General features: G+C 35.9%; 1 protein-coding gene across 1 annotated transcript in view; it reads right to left on the bottom strand.

Annotated features, from left to right (window-relative positions):
* The window catches only part of UTRN (utrophin), a 466391-nt gene that overhangs the window by 200327 nt on the left and 241973 nt on the right, over window positions 1–24091 (bottom strand). Inside the window, exon 51 of the mRNA XM_036248256.1 lies at window positions 22660–22849. Within this exon, the coding sequence (XP_036104149.1) occupies window positions 22660–22849 (190 nt within the window). The remainder of the gene's footprint in view (window positions 1–22659; window positions 22850–24091) is intronic.

Here is a 24091-nt window from a genome sequence, read left to right as displayed (position 1 = left end):
CTGCGCATGATTTGAAATTGTGTTCTGAGTATAATGATGTCACCACACAAAAATAGCAGAGATCAGTTATTTTATTTCCAAACTTTAAACATTGTTTTATAAATAGTACTGAATAAAATGTAGTTCAGCTATATCTTCTATTCATTGTCACACTTCAGGTCAATGGGATGCAATCAAGTTCATTTCCATTATGTCCTAATAAGTAAATACCTTCCTTCACTTTAAAATGTTAAGACATGAACCCAATCAGTGTGGTTCAGTGGTTGAGTATTGATTCATGCATGCACAAAGAGGTCGCTGGTTCAATTCACGGTCAAGGCACATGCCCAGGTTGTGGGTCAAATCCCCAGTGCGGGGCATGCAGGAGGTGGCCAATAGATGTTCTCTCTCATCGATGTTTCTATCTCTCTCTCCCTCTCCCTTTCTCTCTCTCTAAAATCAATAAGGAAGAAAAAAAAAAGTATTTTTTAATATTAAGACATGAAAAGAAAAATCACAAAAATATATCTATGTTAACTTTCCAAGAAAGAGTTGCCACACTTCAATATCACTAAAACGGGTTTACAACTTGAAATTTTTTCTTTTTAGCAATTTTCAAAAGCAAACATTTACATGGAAAGAAAAGGGAGATCCAAAATGAGATTAAAAAGCTATCTGTAATCCTCAACATAATTTATTTATCTTAATTTCTGAACATCCTAGATATCAAGGAATTTACCTTAACCTGCATTTATACTAATGAAATATGAAAATGAAGATCTTACTTCATATATTAAGTTCAGATGCTAGATATAAAAGATAGAAGGCAAAAAAAATGGTGTACACAAAAGTTAAAGAATTCAAGAAACATAGGGCTGTAGCCTCTCAAAGTGGAGGCAACACAATAAATAGAATATCGATTCATTTCTGTGTAATTTTCTACAAGTAATTGATAGGTTATCTCTTGCCAACCAATGATAAGGGGAAAGCTACTCAATCACAGTGAAAGAAGAGTGGGAACAGTCTGGAACTGGAATTTAACAATGAAACTGTAAGGGAAATTCTACCATCAACGCCTTGCCTTGCAAACTGATACTCTATCCTAATGCATTTAACCAAATAGCAGTACATATCTTATTTAATAAGTGGAATATCAAGGTTGGGATTTTCAGTGTATAGCAAACCTTTCACAGATGTGCTACAGAAGTCTGATGCATAGAAAACCTATTTCCATAAAAAATTTTGTGCCTTGCTGTCAGAAATAAATGATGAACTGAGTAGGTCCTATAAGTTGGTACAAAGGCAATACAATCAGCTCTAAGAACCAAGAGGGACATCCAGCCATTACCAAAGAGAGATCTCACATTCACTGGGAACTTGGGAAAACTTTCGGGATAACAGAACTTTACTCAATAGCAACAAAGCCGAGGGTGAACCAAGGAGAGGCTGTGAGGAGTGGATCCTTCCATAAACATTATGAGAGATTTGTCTCAAATAAAGTATTTTCAGACTTTGGTGATTTTATTTTTTGTCTTTTAAAGCCTTCAAACAGGCTACCAAACTGTGATATTTTAAATGGAACACAATTACAAAATGTCCCGCCCATTATACTAGGGAGACACATGATGGAATAATGACAAGTTCTCATAACATAAAGACCTTACCTTTAGCAGAATTATAATAAGTTACTTGTTATACTGTATGATCCCACTTATATGTGAAACCTAAAAACACCAAATTCACAGAAACAGAGCAAAATGGTGGTTGCCAGGGGCTGGGGGGTGGGGGATGGGAAGATGTTGGTTAAAGGGTACAAACTTCCAGGTTTAAGATGAATAGGTTCTGGGGATCTAATGTACAGCGTGGTGACTATAGTTAACAACACTGTATTATACACTTGAAAGTTGCTAAACTTATATAATGTTATATGTCAATTATATCTGAAGATCAGCCTATAATTTTATAAAGTGTTCAAATAGCATTCAATTTTAATTATTTAACTTCTTAAAAATCAGGTCATTGATTTCTTAAGATCATTCATAATTAGGTATAAGTTACTCCCACTTCTCATTCCTCTTTTTCTCTCCTAATCCTGTTTGGTCTTTCTGAAGACCGTTAAGGTAGGTGTACACAACATTTATGGGTTACTTTCTCCATTCATAGGTGTTGTGTTACGTAGGTCCTTACCAGGCACAGTCTGTCTTATGGACAGCTCTCTGAGATGCGATTGTTGTTTCCACCACAGAGATATAAAAAACAGGGTTCACAGGGCTTGAAAGTGATGAAATCAAGTGTGGAACAGTGACTGACTTCAAGGTCAAAGGCTCTGAAGTTACATGGAAACAGAGAAGTGGAGATCAAGATGTTCTGGAAAGTCTTGTATTCCAATCGCACCCCAAATCATTTCATTCAAACATATTTTATTCATTTAAATCTTATGATAATATGAATATTGATATACTTACTACTGCTATGTCAAGTGTACTACATGAAACTAAATATAAATGTGAATTCCCTAGAAAATATTAATTATTTAAATAATGCTGAGACTGTAACTTCTGCTTTCATTTTGGGTACCAACAAATATATTTGTGTATTGGCATTTTTTAAATAAATCGTTGGAATATCTGATTTTTTTTATAACATATCAAAATTAATTTACTGTAGGGACTGAGACTTGCTATTTTGCTCTCAAATACTTAGGAAACTATTTATTTCATAACTTCAAAGACAGAATCACTTCCTGAGTAATCTGAATGCTTTCATATGAAACAGATGCAGACAAGGTGTTAAAACAGCAAAATGATGTACACCTGTTCAAAGGACATTAAAATACTGTCATAGAAAAAGAGCCAATAAACACAAGGAAGAAATCTTACAAGTAGTCAGTGATTGCAATGTAAAACTATCAAATTGACCAATATTTTAAAATGATAACACGCAAGGCTAACAAGAGTATGGGGAGGCCAAATTCTCATATGCTACAGGAGTATACTTTGGGACAGTCTTTCTGGAAAGCCACCAGTGTATGACCTTTGGTCCAGCAGGGTCACTTACAGAAGCTCATCCTAACAAAATGTAACTCTCAGTTACAGTCAAAGATCTATACACAAAGAATCCATTGCAGCACTATAAGGTCAAAAGAGAAAAAATATATATTTGTCTATTTCACAAAATACAATGGAATACCTAACACTGCCATAAAAATATTAAGTTTTAAAATAAAAATATATATAAAATGCACATAAAATACCGTTATAAGAGGAGAAAAGACTCAAGATTCAAAAAGGTAAACGCATTCTGTAAAATAATCCCAAATTTGTATAAATACGCCTTATACAGATATACACGTCACAAAGAATGAAGACATAGAGAGGATGCCAATAATAGTTCCTTCTGAGTAAGCAGATTAAATGATAAATTTTATTTTCTTCTCCTTTTCTTCAGCATTTTACAAAGGAGCACTTTTGTTTTAATATATCTAGGAGTAAAAATGTAAATGCTAATTTTAAAACTAATGAAATCTGATTTCATTTGCCAAACTAAATAAAAGATGATTTGCTGTATATGCATATTCAAAAGCTGACTGCCATTATACTTTTTTAACATAATAATTCACAAATTTCTCTAAAAAGCAATTTTTATACCAACTTCAAGATGGAAAACCAAGGTTCAGCACTGGTGAGTGACAAACCCATTATACTCAATACAGTGGAAGGTGTACGTCCAGCAAGATAATCTCTCTCCTCACTTCCCGTGCAAGGGGGCTCGCTCCACTACCACTCGCTGCTTCATAAGTACCTTAATTCATTTTTTAACTTACTGAAATATTTTTTCAGTGCAAAACATTACAAAGAAGTATTTGCAGAAGTGCCTGGCTCACTTCCTTCAAGCACTAATCAGCCACCCCATTTCCTGATATACAGCTTTCCTAACAGGTACATCTCAGGTGGATTCTACTCTTCAATTTCGGCTTTCATTAAAGGAAACATTCAACTGCTCTATAGTGCTTTAATCATTAAATGAGGTTTCTCCCGGACTGCAATAAATACTCGTTAATTTTGATTTGATTCAAAGAGCAGGGCAGTTAATCAAGAGCACAAGCTATATGCTATATATAAATAAATACATTTTGAAATCTCTCAGTAACTCTTTCAGTTATTTATAGTCTCAGGGATATGCCTTTCCAAGGTAGTCTTGGAAAACGGCATCAGATCTGTTCCATACAATTTTCAGTAAATAAGGAACAACTCTAGGTTTCAAATATTACGATTTCTATCATTCTTTCACCAGATGACAGATTTCAGTGTGTTTGTGTGTGTGTTTTAAAAAATGAAGGAACTGAACTTGAAAATATCTGAAGTCACCATTAGTTATTAAGTTTGATGAATTCAACGTCCATAAGAAAACTCCACTCTTGCTGTCTTGTTCAACCTCAATGTGAAATTTGTAGAAACCAAAAGCCACCTAAAAGGTGCAAGACACCTATAAAGGACAAAAAGCTTAAAGATACTACAATGTGTCCTAAAAGAATCATACCATATAGGATTAAATCAATTTATATAACAACGGCTTTAAGTAGTAACTCAGAAAAAATGGGAAAAATGAAACAAAAAGATGTAAATAAAAATGGCTTTTGCAGTAACTATTGAGTCATTTTTCCTTTGATAAAGCTTATGTGTCATTCCTAAATAAAGACAAGGATTGTCCTGCAGTTTAAGAATTGCATCTTGACAAACTTCTGCTAACCTCGACAAATGTGAAAGACGAGATATGTTATCAACGCTCCCAGCAAAGGAGCCCCTTAACCTGCTTGCACAAAGGTAATCAGCTCCAAATAGGACTTGGAAACTCCTATTAAATAGGAGTGCACACCAAACTTTCCTAGTATATTGAATTTTAAATAATGAATGCTTTTGTGAAGGACAAGTTTCTTTCCAATCTCTACAGGAATTAGTGAACTATAATAAATGAGGGGATCAACACTACATATTTCAGAGTCTGGGAAGTCACAAACTTTAGTAGAAGGCATGTGTCGCTTTTGTAAAGGAAATACAAGGTTATTTTTAATGACTTTTGTTCTATTTAAATTAGCTAAAAGAAAGAAAAGCTACAGACTCAGTACATATTTATCATCAGATAAATCAAGACATGTTTAAACTATTTTTGCATTAGTCACAGTATAAGTTAAAAAAATTTAAAGAATACACAAACAGGACAATTAAATTGTGTTCATGATTCTCAACAGTTAAGCTTTCAGAGTTTCAAGTAATCTCTCCAACATTTATCATAGCAGAGTTGATGCTATTTTTGAAACATTTTATCATGAGTATGTTCAAGCATACAGAATAGTTGAAAGATAGTAAAATAAACACCCATATACTGACAACCAGGTTTAACAACTGTTAAGACATTACCATATGGGTTTAATCTAAGAGATATTTTATTTATTTATTTTCCAGAACCACAGCCAAATAACTCATTCACATCAACAACTTGATTCATTTGGTGTTAACAATCCATCTCAGAAACCTATAAAATACACTTTTAGAAAATAGTTCCACAAATCCAAAAACAGAATATATCCTTATCAAGCAGTTCAGCCATTCTGCTATTAATATATTGCAGGATAGGTCACTTAACCCCTCAAAACCTGTCTTCTCATCTTTAAAAAAATGAAGGAATTGAACTTGAAAATATCTGAAGTCACCATTAGTTATTAAGTTTGATGAGTTCAACATCCATAAGAAAACTCCACTCTTGCTGCCTTGTTCAACCTCAATGTGAAATTTGTAGAAACCAAAAGCCACCTAAAAGGTGTAAGACACCTAGCTAGACCAGTCCTGGACCCCCATTCATTTCCAGGAATCACTCCAGTGTTTAAAATAAGGATGATGACATCTGGCACAGGTGAACTATCAAATTATTGAATTAAAGTTTTGATTCTCAACCACATGGGACTTTCTGAATTTTTGGTTTACATGATAATTTCTCAAACCTTTCACTAGCTTCCAAACAAGCTTTGCTGCTCAACTTTTAAAAATAAACGTTTAGGTCAGCAAGCTTCCATTAGAAGCAAGTACTTCAAGGAGAGCAAACGTTTCCCTTTCTTGACCACCATGTGGGGATCTTCCCCAACGACAGGCTACACAATGAAGCGATTTAGGATTTGCTTCAAGAATTAACGGAAAAGAGCATCCAGTTCTTATGGCCATTGATTCAGGTTATTCAGTTCCTATCAAAACCTCTCTTTCCAAATAGAGATTATTAAAAAATCATCTCAGAATTACCAGAATGTTTAATTAGTATTGAAATTCAAGAACGATAGTCCTCAAGCCTTCCCAAGTTTCATATGTGCCCACCAGCATCTGAGATCAATGATGCATAGATTATAAAAATTATGGCTGCCCTAGTTTTAGATTGCATTCAAAAAAATTCAGCTGGGTGGAGGCGGGCAAAGTGGTGGGGAGGGATGGAGACATCTGCAATAGTGTCAACAATAAAAATAAAGAGAAAACATTTCAGATTATTTCTTTGGACTAGATACTGTCCCACAGGGGCCATTAGTCCCGCTCTGAATATATGGTTCCTTTCATGTAGACCCAACGTGGATCTCAGTGGTTTGGAAATTGTATGACTGACTGGCAGAGAATGCACCTAAATAGGAGAGCTGGCTTGGTGCCTCAGGAAAGAAGAAAAACAAAATGACCCTGCATTGCACAAAGACATGAGGTGCTTGGTATTCAACATTCTGCCGCCTGAGTTGAGACAAATGGAAGCTTTTACTTAGCATGTTCATCCGCTGTTTCAAAACTGCAGCAGCAAACCAGGTTAAAGCGTATACGGATAAGTATTGTCACTGGGTTTGTTGGCTGGTTTACCAAACAAGAAATTACAGAAATCTTATTATTTTAATTAGTAATACCCTGGCCCTGTGTAGCAAATTCATAAACATTAATTTCTCAGTCCTATAATATCTTCCAAAAATAAAAGAATGCATGTTACTTTCACTGTCCCCATGAGGAAAGTGAAGATTGACATGTCTCTTGAGTATTACAAAAGACCAAACAGCAAGGAAGGTAATCAGATCCAGTTGTTCTGGTTCCAAATTTAGCATTTTTTGCATTACACTTACTTTTATGGTACACTGAAAAGTTAATATGAAAAATAATTTGCCTATTTTATAATGCTATGAGGTTTATAAATCACTAAAAACTATCCTCATTAATTAAAACTCAAAAACTATCAAATTCTATAAGATACAGTAGTAAATGTATCACAGTAAATTAGAATTATTTTTCCATTTCTTTTAACTAACACTTATGGTTTCAAATTCTCACTCTCAACCTCATGATAAATAAATAAATAAATAAATAAATAAATAAATAAATAAATAAATAAATAACTAGCTAGCTAGCTAGCTTGGCGGCTGCCTAGGTTTGGGAGAGTGGAAGAGAGAAAATATGACTCATGGATACGGAGTTCCTTGTGGTGGGGGAAGGACAACAATGTTCTAAAATTGAATTCTGGTAATAGCTGTACAAACCTGTAATATGCTAAAAAACACTGAATTCTATTTTTTAAAGGAGTTAATTTTATTGTACATTACTTATATCTCAATAAAATTGTTCTAAATTTTTCTTTAAAAAAAATTCTTTTCCCTCTATTGATTTTACAGAGAGAGGAAGTGAGAGGGAGAGAGAGAGAGAGAGAAACATCGATGAGAGAGAACATTGACTGGCTGCCTCCTGCATGCCCCCCACTGAGGGTTGGGCCCACAACATGGGCATGTGCTCTGACTGGGAATGGAACTGGCGACCTACTGGTGCACGGTTTGATGTTCAACCACTGAGTCATACCAGCCAGACTCAATAAAATTGTTTTAAAAAGAATACAAGGAGCCAAAGTATAGCATTTTGCTATATTATAATGGTGTATAATCTAGGAAAAACTAAACATTTGGGTTATTTACAAATACTTGCTTTATTCAAATAACTCTTCTAAAATAAGATGCGACCCCAAATTCAAGAAACTGATATTGAGAAATAAGTAGCAAACTGTAACAGTGGGTAAAGTTAAATGTAAAATCTATAAATAAGTACAATAAGTACAATAAAATGTTATGAACACTAGAGCAATCTCCTGGAAACCTACATATGTAGCCAGTACCACTTGGCTATGTGACCTTGAGCAGCATAAAATAACATATTAAATCACAGTAAGGCCCTGGCCGGTTTGGCTCAGCGGTTGGAGCGTCGGCCTGCGGTCCTGAGAGACCCGGGTTCGGTTCCCGCTAAGGGCGCGTACCTCGGTTGCAGTTTGTCCCCGGCCCTGGTCGGTTGTGCGGGTGGCGGCCACTCGATGTGTCCCTTTCACATCGATGTTTCTCTCTCTCTCTGTTCCTCTCTCTCCCTCCCACTCTACCTGAGCAAAAAATGGAAAAATGTCCTCGGGTGAGGATAAAAAAAATATATATATCACAGTAAGACCAAAACTCCACATACATGTTAAGGCTTTATTTCCTCATATGTAAAATGAGGAAACTGGTCAAATAATTCTTATAATATCTATGAATTCTAAATTTCTATATATCTATAATTTACTACTAGATAGACTGACTTCCACTGTGAATTATTTTCCCTTTTTTCTTGAAATATTGGGTCATTCACTCATCAACAGAGTCACACTCAAGAGTATGATGTTTTTTTTGTCACTCATACCAAAATAACTTACATCTAAAAGAAGGTTATTCTGTTTAAAGGAGACATTCAGAAGAATTATGTTCTTATTTCAAAGATGTATATATTATGCAATTTTTCACTTCAGAATTCTCTTTTGGAAATACTCTCCATGTTTGAAAATCTCAGATGTTCACAAACATTTTTCCTATAAAACAGGATTAAATTTTGGAAATAGTCGAAGGTCAGTGGTAATCTGGCATACATAGCTGGCACTCAAAGAGTAGTTTTTCATTGAGAAGAAAATGTAAATGTTAATGAGTGAATTCCATAGTCATTTCTGATAAACAAGTACCCAATGTTCTCAGACTATAATAAGCACACTTTTGTGCCCTATGCCTGTGTTCTTTCAATTGTCAATTCCCAGAATTATCTATTCTATTAAATTCTACCTACTCCTTAAGATCCCTATCTTTTCTCCAAACACTGGCATTTTCAAGTCAGAATTGACTTTCTTTCTTCTGTGTTCACACAACTTTTAGCTTTTTTACATGGTACTTGTCACATCCCATTTTAGACACTAGTGTTTGGGTTCACAGCTCAGCCTCTGGATTTCAGACAGTTTTGAAATAAGACTGTTTGGTCCCATACTTAGGCAAATCAGTTAACCTCACTAGGTTTTAGTTTATAGACTACAGCATGGTCACATATTTCATCTAACAACTTCATAAAAATAATTTTCATTAGCATCTCCTATTTTCTGGGAGGTACAGGAAATTAGACATTCAGGCTGCTAGTGGGCATGTAAACAGGCACTGCCTTGCAAGAGAGGAATGTGACAACAGATAGCAAATGTCATTAAATGTTCATTGGGTCCAGTTAGTCAATTCTGAAAACATATCCCAGAAATCATCAGGATGCACTCTATTATTGACGAGGGTGTTCATCGAGAAGTATTTATCATGAGAACACTGGTAATGATATAGCTATCTAACCATAGTGGGTTGCCTAAATAAGTTATTCGGCAGCCATTCAAGATAATTTTATGTTCACTATTTAAAAACTTCATAATAGAAATGTTTAATAACATGGAAAAACTTTCATATGTAAAGTTTAAAAGGAATATTATAAAATCCAATAAAAACCTAATTGTAAACAATACTTTCCTTGCTTCCATATCACAACCACAACTCACACTGCGTAGGTGCACACACACCTTGTTCTTTTAAAATTCTGAACCTCAGAGAAAGACAAATATCACCTGATCTCACTTATGAGTGGAATATAATGAACACAATAATCAATTGAACAAAACAGATCCAGAGACATGGAAGTAGAGAACAGACTGACAAACCTCAGGGAGAAGGGGGAAGAGGGGCGGAAAGGGATAAACCAAAGAACCTATATACATATATGCATAACCAATGCACACAGACAGCAGTGTGGTGAAGGCATGAAGGCAGAGTGGGGGCAGGAGCAGGGAGGAGGGTGTCAATGGGGGGGAAAGGAAAAACATCTATAACACTTTCCATAATAAAGATAAATTAAAAAAATAAAGTTCTGAACCTGGAGTCAATATGGTCTCAGACAATGTTTTTAAGCTTAAAAAAAAATGTACCCTTTTCCTCACTCTTTAAACGTTTACAAAAATGTGCCCTGAAAAAAGGTAAAACAGCTCATTCTATATTGTTTTTGAGCCAAATAAGAGATTTCTATAAAAGGTGACAATGAATAGTACTGCTATACCAAGAACAGTAAATTTAGACATTTTGGGAGTGCACTTAAGAATCAAATCTAATGGCAACAAAAAACACAATTCTTAAAAGTGTTGAGAATACATTTAAGAGTTTCTGAATTTCTTTCCATTCTCTTCTAACCAAACATGTTTGCTTTTCCTCCTGTATCAGGCAAAGTAAATATAACTTCTTTCCTTTGTTTTGTTCCATTTCTGGTAATGGAACAAAACTCCTTAACATGATGGTTTAAGCAAATCAGGATTATATCAGTTTCATTGTGGGTTAATTAGAATTTAGGTGCTCTCTAGGAACCTAGTCAATAATCTAGAGGAGCCCTCATAAATTGGGGAATACTCCTCCTACAGGAGTCTCTGTCACAAGCCCATTGGTCCAGGGAAGCTTTTTCTGCACTTCTGCAAACTGACTCTCACACAGAGAAAACAAACTGGGAGAAACTTCAAAGATTTCTTTTCTCTACTCCTTGGTGAAAAGCAGGAAAGACCCATGTTGCAACTCAGACCAGTGAGTCAAAGCCTGAGGAGCATGAATATTTTTGGAAAAGTTCCCTGGGCAACGAGACTGTAAATCCTCTTGTTAGGATCTAAGGGTTCCTTTAGGAAGAAAGATAATAAGAATGACGATAACACCGCAACACCCAAGAGACACTAAGGAATCTCTATGTTCGAGGCACCGTGCTGGGCACATCACACACACCGATCGTCTTGTTTGATCCACACACACCAATGTGTAAACAAAATCACGATAATAGTGATAACAACCACCTGTCACAAGAGTGTCCAACACACATGGCGTCTTTTTTTTTTTTTTATCCTCACCCGAGGATATTTTTCCATTTTTTGTTCAGACAGAGTGGGAAGGAGAGAGAGGAAAAGAGAGAGAGAGAGAGAGAGAGAGAGAGAGAGAGAGAGAGAGGTGAAAGGGACACATCGAGGGGCTGCCTCCTGCACGACCCAACCAGGGCCGGGGACAAACTGCAACCGAGGTACATGCCCTTAGTGGGAACTGAACCCGGGTCTCTCTGGACCGCAGGCTGATGCTCTAACCGCTGAGCCAAACCGGCCAGGACACATGGCGTCTTTTTATGTGCCAGGCTCTGTGATACTGTTTTATAAATATTAACTTTTAAAATTCTCATAACTCTGTGTGAGAGAGACAGACAGATACTAATGCCAGCTCCATTTTCTGAAAAGGGAGCTGAGACACAGATACTAAATGACTTGCCCATGGTCACATCACCGGTAGGTGGCAAAGCCGTGATTGTTTGAATCCATACAGCTAACCTCCAGAGCAGCATGAACTCTCTTAACCGTTACATTTCTTCCAAGCAAGTTATTTGAACTCGCTTGTTTTACATCGGAAATGCCAAGTTGTATTTTGTGTATATGCTGCCTAACATGTACCTTTGGTACATCACAGCCATTCAATGCTTGATCTTGGAGTCAAATTGTTTTAATGTTGTTGTTTTATTGAATGTATTGGGATAACATTGGTTAATAAAATTATATAGGTTTCGGGTATACAATTCTATAATACATCATCTGTATATTGTGTTCACCACCCCAATTAGAGTTGAATTGTTTAAAAAAATTCTTAATAGAAATGATTCAGTCTAGCAAATCAGTTGACTGACTTTTCAATTTATTTTTAAGGAGCTATTATGCCCTTTTACATATAATGATAATAAACATTTGGGTATAGAGAATTAGGTTCATTGGATACATAACTCAATATATGTGGTATAGAGACTTAAACCAAACTAAATTATGACACAAAAACCAGACCAAGTATATTAATTTGAATTAAAATGAACCAATCTATCCTTTTTACAAAACTGAAAAATGAGCCCATTAAAAAAGCATTCAATATACACATTTAAAAAATAGAACAAAATCTTTGTTACCTTCAAATTACAGAGCCAGAACTCAAATATCAAGGTAGTGTTGAAGAGAACATATTTCATTATGTTTAAACTTCTAGGAGAAAACAAGTACATCTCCACCCCACAAAACTAGCAGCGACAAAATATTCCTGAAACTCTCTGAAATGAAGTATGAAGAGGCTTTGGATCTGGAATCAGAAAACCTATGTTTACTCCAAGTTGCGCCACATACTAGCTGAGCCACTAACAAGTTCCTCAACCTGCCGATTTACAAAACCGGTTTCACCATTTGTTCAAGGGCAATAATGACAATGACTTTGCTCCCTAGCTCTTAAAGATAACGAATAATGTAGCTACTCATTAATAATTTGTGTATTAGTGATGAAATATATGAGAAAATCTAAAAATGAAAGGAAATTGTATCAGTAGTAACAAGACTTTGGTCATGAAAGCTTCTGGATATTTTTATTGTTGTATGTGACCATTTTTCTTTTCAATTTTCTTAAAGCAAAAGTTAAATACTGTATTGTGAAGCAGTTCAATGGCTTCTTTCATTTGCTGTTTTTCCAAAATTCTTGCTTAAGCTCTATCCAGCTATACTTTCATATTGGCCTATTATTTATTGAGCAGGAAAAGCTTCCGTCTGCTTTTATAGGTGAACTTTTTTTATAAATTAACCTTCTATAATTCTATAGAACAAACTGGAAGATAAAAGAAAAGAAACCCTCGAATGCACTTCACATCCTTTCCCATTTCAGTTGTTTGCACTCATTTACCTTGCCCAGTGATAAATAAACTTGGTGAAATGGAGGATGCTATCATAGCATGAATCTATATTCTTCTATCTCTATGGTAAGAGTTCCTCTAATTGGTTATTCTAGAGAGCTAAAAATAAGGACCAAGTAATCTAAGAGAAGCTGACAATGTTCACAGTCACTGGTAAGAAGGAGTAAGTGGATCATGTCTGTATATTAAAAATTTAGCAGTAGGTTCAACTTAGAAATTTCCCCTTGAGATTTAATAAACTTCATCCCTAGGTAAACACAGATCATTAACATTTTAGTCATAGTTACAAAATGTTAAAAACAAAGGACATCTTTATCCATACCCATAAAGCTATTCTGATACTAATCTAGACTTAAACAAATAATGATCTCTAAATTGTTGAAGAACTATTTAAAATGCAATGTCATAGAATGGTTTTAATTATTTTAGTTAAGTGACAAAGCATTACAGCCCGTTCTAATTATACTGCTTTTAGCTAAAAGTCATTGACAGCACGAGTTTTCTGACTAACAACATGTTAGCAAATTGAATAACTTTTTAAAAATAATATTCAAATACACATTATCTTGGGGAACTACAGCAAAATAGAGATCAGGGAGTCATCAAAAATAGCACTGCAGCCCTGGCCGGTTTGGCTCAGCGGTTAGAGCGTCGACCTGTGGTCCTGAGAGACCCGGGTTCGGTTCCTGCTAAGGGCACGTACCTCGGTTGCAGTTTGTCCCCAGCTCTGGTCGGTTGTGCGGGTGGCAGCCACTCGATGTGTCCCTTTCACATCGATGTTTCTCTCTCTCTCTCTCTGTTCCTCTCTCTCCCTCCCACTCTACCTGAACAAAGGAAAAATGTCCTCGGGTGAGGATAAAAAAAAAAATAGCACTGCAGCTGTGGGGAGTCACAAGGACACACAGGAGTCTCACCTTCTCTGCAGGGGATACATTCTAAGACCTCCCCAGCAGATGCCTGAAACCACGGATAGAACCGAACCATATATAGTCTATGTTTTTTTCTACACATTCATACCTATGAAAAAGTTTAATTTGTAAATTGGCACAGAAAGAGATTAACGACAATAATAATAAAATAAAACAATTATAACAATATCTTGTAATAAAAGTTACGTGACTGTGGTCTCTCTCTCTGTACATGCAGCATGGATATGCTGGCTGAGGGGCAATTCACGTCCCGGGCGGGACAGAGCTGGGTGGCACTAGTTCATCATGCTACTAAGAATGGAGCAAAATTTGAAACTTATAAATTACTTATTTCTGGAAGTTTCCATTTAATATTTGCAGACCACAGTTGACCATGGGTAACTGAGAAAAGAGAAAGCATGGATTAGGGGGCCTACTGTACCTGATGACAAGTGGGGATATAGCTGTTGTCTCTCCTGACTCACTCTTATCTGTCATCTCAACTCATGGAGGGGAGGGTAAGGGGCAGAACCTGCCCGGGTGCCTATACGGCTGCCATGTGACAGGCTTAAGGCATCAAAGAAGACAGTTGAGATGGAAGCAGATCCTTCCACATTGTTTTTTTTTTCCTATGAAATACTTCAGTCTTCACAAATTTTCTAAACTAACCAAAACAAGAATTTCTCATAAAACCAAGAAGAGAAATGCTCATATGGTCAACTAGAGTTCTACCTTCAGGCTGGGGACCGTGATGCTGACCTTTTCTGTGGTTCAATATACGTGTGGTTTGATTACAGAAAGAAATGGAGGGAAGCTGAGAGCTGACCTTAAAATATATACACCTCAACTTCCAGGTCATGACAAAGACAAGCCCAGCGCCACGGAACACGTGAGGGTTCAATTGTTTAAGGATAGGGTAGTTTTCCATCTAAAAAACAAGTGAGGAAATAAAAAATATAATTTAACTATATGGGGCACAAATTATTTGAAAATATACCATTCCATCCTGTGTCTTCTTTAAAAACTTAAACTCAACCTTAACTTCCTCTAAATTCAGGGAACCCACACATGCAGATGAAAAATGACATGTGAACTTACTTCATCAGTGAATCTGAGAATCTGTTCAGAGACTCTGTGCCATCCACTGTGGTCATCCACTAAGCTCACCATAGATCTCTGCTGTCTATGTGTGAAAACACACACACGAACACACGCCACACACACAGATGCAGCCCACACACAGCAGCCTTTGTAGACATCGCCCGTCAATCCAGCTCCCTGGGGAGAATCTCCTGGCCTCCTTCTGTTTTTCGGATGCTCTGCTATCACAAAAGACATGGTTTTTCAGACATGACTGAGACCAGCACACATTCCCAGCATGTGTGAATCAGAAATCACCAAACGCTACATGTATACCACACAGAGAGGAAAAGAAAACCTACTGGGGTTCGAGAAGAGATCAGTAGAAAATAAGAACAAAATTATGCTCTGCTAATATTTAATATGTGATTTTACTATGGCATATGTGTATAATTTCTAAATGGATAGATAGAGAGACGTTTAAAATATCTTTACTGATAGGACTACATGACCAAAAGAGTTTGGAGACGATGAAAACCATGTAAACTAATTTCCATATACATCCAGGTAAATAAAAGTTATATTACCTAATTTGCAATTTTTAAATGCCTAAATCATGAGAAATTCCATTTATAACACTAATTTTATATTTTTCTATAATGGTTCATATCTCAACCTGCTCTACAAAAAGCTGCTTCTACCATGCCCTCAGTGAATAAATATTTAATGAAAATTGGCACCAAGAAAGAAATCAGGACTTAAAAATTCCCCTCTGATTCAACATAATTCAATCAGCTTTTAATCCAAAGATTTCATGGTAAAGTATCCCAAAATAATTAGATGACAATAAAAACAAATTAATATTAATTTCTTAAATCATTTATTGTGCTGTATTAGAAGAAAATTTATTTTATAGTCGATATTTTAAAGGAGCTAAGCAATGAAAACCAAATCTGGAAAAATTAGCATCCAGTATAAGGTAATTTTAGGTCATCAGGGTGATTTCAATGCTGCTAATTATATCTCCAAGAAAGAAGTGCTTATGTTTCTGTCTCCTGACCAAATTTCATGGGATGTATAACCAGGAAGAAATATTTTTAAAAGCAAAGAATACAAGTGAATGTGTGAGTAGGGTGAGAGGGAAAGCATATTTTAACTCTGAGAGCTGTAGATGCCAAGTGCCTCTTTTCATCCCTCTTTTCGAAACATACAGGGGGGAGGGAGAACATAAAATGAGAATACTTAACAAAAATTTTCAGTTGTATAACATATAAACTATTCTTGGACACCCAAGAGAAGTATGAAAATAAGCAAAGAAAGATAAGGTACCATGGAGAAAAATGTCTGATAAAAGACAGAATTTCCCAATAAATTTAATTTAAAAAAAAAAAATAGAATTTCCATATGATATGTGAAGAAAAAAAGAAAGAGAGAGAGAGAGATCCTAAAAAAGGAAAAAAAAACCCGAGGGAATTAAAAGGTCAATATAAATTTAAAATAGTCATGTCTTCCTTAGATTATGCAACATTTTTTCTCAATCATGTCTGTCTGTAATGTATTTATGATAGACTGCCTCTATATTTTTATGAAGAAACACTGAATGCACAGAATTTCGTCTCTAAGAAACTAGATTTAGAGAATGTAGGAGGTATAGGTAGAGATGAAGTCATTACAGCATTTACAATTTAAGAACAGAATTTATAGTGTCTTAAAGCAAATGAATACCAAACTTATTTAAACCTGTAAGTACTACAGTTAATTGTGTTTAGTTGGTATAGATATCTGTGTCAGTATTTGAGATGGCAACTGTTAATAGTTAATTCTGCAATGAAATTTTATTTATATCATATGAGTTAACCTGGTCAATAACTAAGATCAGTTTCAAAATAAAAGCAAGTAAATAAATTATATCTGTTGCTAGCTGATTTATTTCATAGCAACTGTGCCACTTCCTAATCTGAATTTGCAGTTCTTCAGACAAAACCTCATATATCATTGCCTTATATTGACACCTACTGGAAGGTACTGGAATTGTATATTTCTCATTTCATTATCTGGGCAGTTGCTAATTTTGCATCTGTGAAAAGAAATGTGGAAGATAACATTTCAATGGCAAATTTTAATTTTCTAAAAGAAAAAAGTATCATTTATTCTAAATATTTTTATTTTAATGGTATCTTTAAGGAATTGTAAATCTCAAGAAGTCTGCCCAAAGAGTATTTCTGATGGGAATTAAGTTACCCAATGACTTCAAGTAACTGAACATCTGTTTATTTGGGGTATAATTAATTATGAAACAAATTAAGCAACTTTGTCTAGTATTTGAACTTCTACTGCTTCACACCTCAGAATAAATGCTTTGATCCCATGACTTGAGAAAAAAATTCCTGATTTTGTGAAAGTATGCATACAAATGAATCAGAAAAATGACCCAACTAATAAAAAAATGATGCTTTACACATTCATATCTGTAGTTTAAAACATAAAATAACATGCATTAGTGAATGAGCTTGTCTTCTCTATTGTCAAAACAACCTGTTTATGTAGTACAGAAATGTTTTATGAGCATAAATATATTCTCTAAAGTGGACAAAAAGACAACATACTGAAATAATTAATTTACAAATTTTTACAACTCAATTAACTATTAAGTCATTAAGTTTTAATCAACGTCTTATGCAATGCAACACTTCTAAGTATTTCTGCAAATACCCCACTACCTTAATCCCTCTTAAAACTTTCCAAAGAAAATAAGTTTTCAGACAGAAATATATTTAACTGATCAAACTGTAAGAAATAAAAATATACGATAAAGTAATAAAATACTGTCTCCCTCCCCCACCCCCCAATCTGCTGCCATATATTATGCACAGTTTGGGTGTTTGGACATGTCACAGTTTATATCATCATAAACATAACATTGTCCTAGAGACAGTTGTTCTGATTACAATTGAGTTTGGGCAGCTAAGGGGACAATAAGTTACATTCTTAGATATGACACTAAGAACATAACATGAAGAATATTGTACTGAGGTACAAAATAAATTGCTTTAACATTCCTGTTATAATTCCTTCCTTTGATATCACACTGCTCCAATTGTTAACAAAAGTAATGAGACAGCATAAACATAGTTTAAGTAAACAAAACAATGATCAAAAATATAATAGCTAACTTTAAAAAATCCAGGCGCTCGCTCACTCAATGGTTTATGTTTAGGATGACGTGGTATCTGAAATTTGCAGCTGTCAAAGGAGTTGCCCACTAAAAGTGAACTTAATCCCCCTGTCTGAATAAAATTCTTTCAGTTAAACTGTAATACACGCAGATTCACGAATATAAGGGATATTGTATGATGAAAGTAAGTCTAATAGTTTTCAAGATGTGTTTTAATTTTTCAAATAGACAAAAACAACTAGCTATAAAAAGATGGACAGTTTTTAAGTAACCCCCTGAAAGATTATATTAAATTTACTGCAATTTCCATACGGCTAACGTGCCATTCAATATTAGGACACTGCCAAGTATTACAGAGGTAACAGGTCTTGGTGAATATAGTTTTACTGTATTTTCTTCCAACAGTTTCCTAGCCCTTCTCAGAAGACAAGATTTTTGTCAGTTGCAAAATAAAATAAGCACAAAACAGTAGTTGCTCCTGATACTTAAACAAAATTTAATTAGCAATTCACTTTAACAGCTTTCACTGTCACTAAGGAAAGGAGTCTTTCCTTGCTAAGGACCCTGAAAGGATAGTTTTGAGAGCCTGAGAAACAGTAGAATTGTCAGACACCCAGAGACCCTTATTTTCAATCACTAGTTACCTTACAGAGCTTCTGATACCGAGGAGAAGAAACTGCCATCCTTTGTAAACGATGTAACAAAACCACAACTTTCTGCAGAGACGTTCTCACCACAGCCATCATTTTAAGTTTACCACACTTCTGCAGACACCTCAGAATTTGCATTATAAATGAAGAGCAATGATCATTTCCTCCTGGTCACTGGACAATGATTTGCCAGTTCTCTGAGCATGCTCGTTTCCAGGAATGCATTTGAAAGATACAGGGGCTCAGGTTCTTGGCAAAAGGAGGCTGCTATTCCTTCAAGTTCTTCGCAATTTGAAAAACATATGCAAACGCCACCCAGAAAGCCCCCCAGCAGATGCTCACAGCTAGCACTTGCTCAGCCCGGCTTGGCCAGGAAACGGAGCAAGTTGAGCAGCCAAACGCTGCTTGCTGCTGGAGAGGAGTGCGCTCCGTAGCCAAAAACGATATTAAGTGAAACATTAAAGCTGCAGATACAAAGCAGACATCCCCTGGGAAGAGAGATTCAACACATCACCACCACGGTGCATGCCTCCTAGCGCGTTTATATTAAGAGATCAAGTAGCATTCACTCCCTCACTGTACAGAGGGATGCATTCACCACCGGACTGAATGCAGCTCCGGCCGTGCTCTGTGCGATGAGTGAACAGACTCCGTGATAAATCTTGAGAACAGCAGAAGGGTACCTGACTCTAATGATATCAGCCTATCGGTTAAGTGCTAATAAATCACCTCCCGACAGGTCTCAGAACAAGATCATCTAAAACAAAACAAAACAAAAATACCTGCAGGGGGTATGTGGCTTTACCTAGACGCCCTAAAAGCAGAGTCACAGATGCTACCTAGGACGGAAGCCATTCGCAGTGAAATTCTAATGTTAGGTTAGGGCTCCTGCAATTAAACAGCAAAGTTAATAAAACAAAAAGTCTGTAACTCACTACTGAATAGTCCAAATTACCACACTGCTGCTTGGACAGCATCTTCATGATCTCATTTTATCTGTCATAAAGCTGTTTAAATTTAACGAGTAAGAAATACAAGACATGGTTATATGATGTAAAAACCAAGTACAGAAATTCTTAGTTTTATAGGCATATGTATAATTTCAGATACATTTTCTCAAATTGTAGCTTGAAGACCACCATAAATATCCAGTGGGGGGAAGCACTATTAGGAAATCAGCAAAATAGCCCAGAATGATGAAATGACTGAGTCAAAGGGCACAGCCAAAAATAGAACCCAGACATCTCTCATCAGCAGTGTCCTGCTCAAACTAATAACCCAGGGAATATGCATTTTCACTTTTCTCTACTATTATCATGATTCTTTCAAAGAAACACAGTATTTAAAGGAGGTGTTTCTCTTGTTTTACTTCTTCTGCCTTCTCAGTCCTTGATTTTGTCCTGATTTAAAGTCCGCTACTGGGTCTCATGGAGTTGTGCTTGTCAAGAAGTGTTTTGGTGGGCTTCTGCTTGGGTCTTGCTTTTTCCCCTGTCAGTCTGTCCTGAGAACCTATACTGCCTCCTTCTGGATATTCTAACAACAAAGGCAAAATCGGAACAGGTAGTCAATTGGTGATACAGTTAAAAATATTAAGTGATTAAGCAAATATGCAGAAACAGAAAGTAGATTAGTGCTTGTTTAGGGGTAGGGGATTGGGGAATTGCAAAGGGGAGACTGATAGCTAAGGGTATAGGGATTCTTTTAGAAGTGGCGAAAATGTTCTAATTTGATTGTGATGATGGTTGCACAACTATGAATATACAAAAAACAATTACGCTGTACTTTTTAAATGGCTGAATTGTAGGGCATATGAATTATATGTCAATAAAACTGTTATTAAAAAAAATGAAGTTGTCATTCCTGTCCCTAAACCAGCAGGGGAAGTTTCTACAATACAGGTATGTATGTCCCCCCAAATACTATGCTGGGTATGGAGCTGGGTACAGGGGAAGAGTTGAAACTATCTACACAGTCAAAGTCTGAACCTTTAGAACAAGAGGATGAAAACTGGGCTGAAAGAGAATACAGGAGATGAAAATATAATAGGCCCAAACACATATGAATAAAGAGCAGAAATAGCCACCTGTTATAATACAACCCAGAAAAGCAGCAGGGGGCAAGATTTTACCCAGGAGAGAATTGGAGCATCTCAGCTCATTGGTACTGAGAAGGTACTGTTAAAATGTAAAGCTCACATTTATTTATTTATTTATTTATTTATTTATTTATTTATTTATTTATTTTTATCCTCACCCGAGGACATTTTTCCTTTTTTTTTTGTTTTTTTGGTTTTTTTGTTCAGATAGAGTGGGATGGAGAGAGAGGAAGAGAGAGAGAGAAACATTGACGTAAAAGGGACACACAGAGTGGGTGCCTCCCGCACAACCCCAACCAGGCTGGGAACAAACTGCAACCAAGGTATGTGCCCTTAGCGGGAACCTAACCCAGGTCTTTGGACCGCAGGCCGATGCTCTAACTATTGAACCAAACTGGCCAGTTCTAAAGCTCACATTTTTAAAAAATAATTAAAATGATAATGTGTTAGAATGTGGGTGTGAAAATCATGAATACATGCATTTGAATTAAGAGACAAACTGGGAAGTCAATAATAGACTTCCATTCAGAAACAACATAAAGTTTTCGTATCTTTGGTTAACGTCTCTCATCTGAATACAGATCCAAAGTGACAACTACATACCAGGCATCTCTTCCTGGATGTTACTCAAATGCCTCATTTCAACATAGTCCAAATGGAACGTACCATCCATCACCTTGCACTGCTGTCCTGACTTTCTTCCCTTATATCCCCAATCTCAGGCTTGAATACTACCTGACAATCTTCTGTCTCTACCTTTTCCCTGTCCCTTAGTGGACCCATACTATGAAGTCATCAGGTTATCATCACCTCTGACCAGTTGGCTACAAGCATATCCGACAGACTGCTCTGCTCAGTCTTGCCCAGTTCACACATTCCTCATAATTCTATCAGCTAGATTCCTATAGAATGCAAATCCCACTGCACCACTCTCTTAGTATCTTTTAATGACTTCTCCCCATTGCCACTGGGTTAAAATATAAGACAGTTAACAAGGAGACTGACTTCTCCATCAAAACAGATTTTAAAGCAAGTTCCAAGTGAGAAGGCTCGTGATTGGCAAGAGTAGGTTATTCTACACAAAGAAAATGGAAGTTCAAGGACACTGATCCACTTGTACTTGAAGACGGAAGAGGATACAGATATGCTTCATAGGATTCCTCATACATTTTTTAAAAGAAAGATTTCATATTACTACATTTTGTGTAGAAGGAAAACTTGAACCTTCAGACTGAATATATCATATTTATGAAGCTAAAAATATAAAACTAATACCTTCCAGCCCAACATTCTTCATTGTAAACTAAGCCACAGAGTCTTTACAGCTTTTATATTAAGTATTTATAATAAATGGAGACAGAAACAACAACATATTAAGAGGGAATGTTCTTATAATGTAAGATTCAATAAGGCAAACTGTTAACGGGGCTTAAAATGACAGAAAACAGAATAACTATGAGCCTAGATATCTAAATAAACAATTATTACTTCCATAAAACAAAGTGTTTCCCCCAATTATTAAGTAAATGTATTTTATAGATCTCATTTCCAGAAACCAATTATTCACAGGCGAGCATGGGTATTATAACGGAATAAAGTGACAACCTCCCCTCTGAATGGTGATACAATTGAATGGTAAATGGATACTGGGCACATTTTCCCGGGCACTTGCCTGCATCTGCTGTGTGAGCTCCTTGGCCAAGACAGTGTCCTGAAGAGCATCCTCCCGCTGAGAGGCATCGGCAAGCACATTAACTGTGGTTTCTGCTTCTTGTAGCCACTTTAGGAAGTTCTCCAGGTCCCTGCGAGAGGCCTGCACGGTCCTCAGCTCAGCTTCCAAGGCACTCTGTCTGTCAGCGATGCTGCAAGGGACAACGAGACAGCCCAGCTCCATTACTCAGTGTGAGTCCTCATCACACACACACCAAAGAAAAAATCAGCAGGCAGCCTCAAAGGACCTTCATCTACTTAAGAACCTAACGTAACTGGGAGATGTATTCATAGGTGTGTCTTGAATAATCCTTAATGGAGCAGTAATGTGAATTGTGAGAAGAGGGCGAGGAAGAGAGACGTAACTATAAACAAAAATCACATGCATATCATAAAATAATTATGAATACATTTTATAACTCGTAATTGTATGTTATTTCCCATGTTTCCTTTCAATACCTTAATATAATGCCTGACTCTCAGAAGGCAATGCCAATAAATATGCACACAGTAAGTGACTACATGAATTCTAGAAGAAGTAATAGCTGAAGAAAGTTATAAGATAAAAATAATTTAAAGGGCTGACTTTATGCATTTTCAACAATTCAGATGAATACAAATTGGTTCTTCAAGTTGATTTAATAATATTAGTTTCAGAAGACATTGGATAATGAAGCTTTTATAAACCACTCATTAAATCTACATTAAAATTAAAACAGAACCATCCTGGAGTTGCACGGTTTAAGAAATACACACACCTGTAAACTCAACCTTTAAAATTTTATATACCTTAGAGCTCCATAATAAGAAAACAATTCAATTTAAAAAATAAGTATAAACAATTTTACTCCTAGCTATTTAAACCCAAGAAAACTGAAAACATATGTGCACTCAAAAACACATATGCAAATGTTTATAGAAGTATTATTTATAACAGTAAAATAGTAAAACCAACCCAAATGGCCATCAATTTGAGAGGGGGATTGATAATCAAAATGTAATATACTCATACGGGAAATATTCCGCCATAAAAAGGAATGACGTACTGATCCATGTTACAACATGGATGAACCTTGAAAACATTGTGCTAGAAAACATTGTGAAAGAAGACAGACCCTGAGAGAGAAAGCCGATCAACTACTGACTCGGACTGCGGGGAGGGGGGCGGGGATGAAGACCAAGAGCTAATGAGTGGTGGATTTCTTTCAGGGGTGATAAAATGTACAAAAATTAGAGTGTACTGATGTTTTACAACATGATAAATATATTAAAAGCCATGTATTTGTACACTTTAAATGGTGAATTTAATGGTATATAAACTATATCACAATTTTTTAAATTAGCAAGTGTGCTATCTCATTTATATACATTTTCTAATTGTCCACACACTCATC

This window comes from Molossus molossus, unplaced genomic scaffold (assembly GCF_014108415.1).
Source record: "Molossus molossus isolate mMolMol1 unplaced genomic scaffold, mMolMol1.p scaffold_m16_p_8, whole genome shotgun sequence".
Classification (NCBI taxonomy): Eukaryota; Metazoa; Chordata; class Mammalia; order Chiroptera; family Molossidae; genus Molossus; species Molossus molossus.
This window is presented reverse-complemented; position numbering and strand designations above follow the sequence as displayed.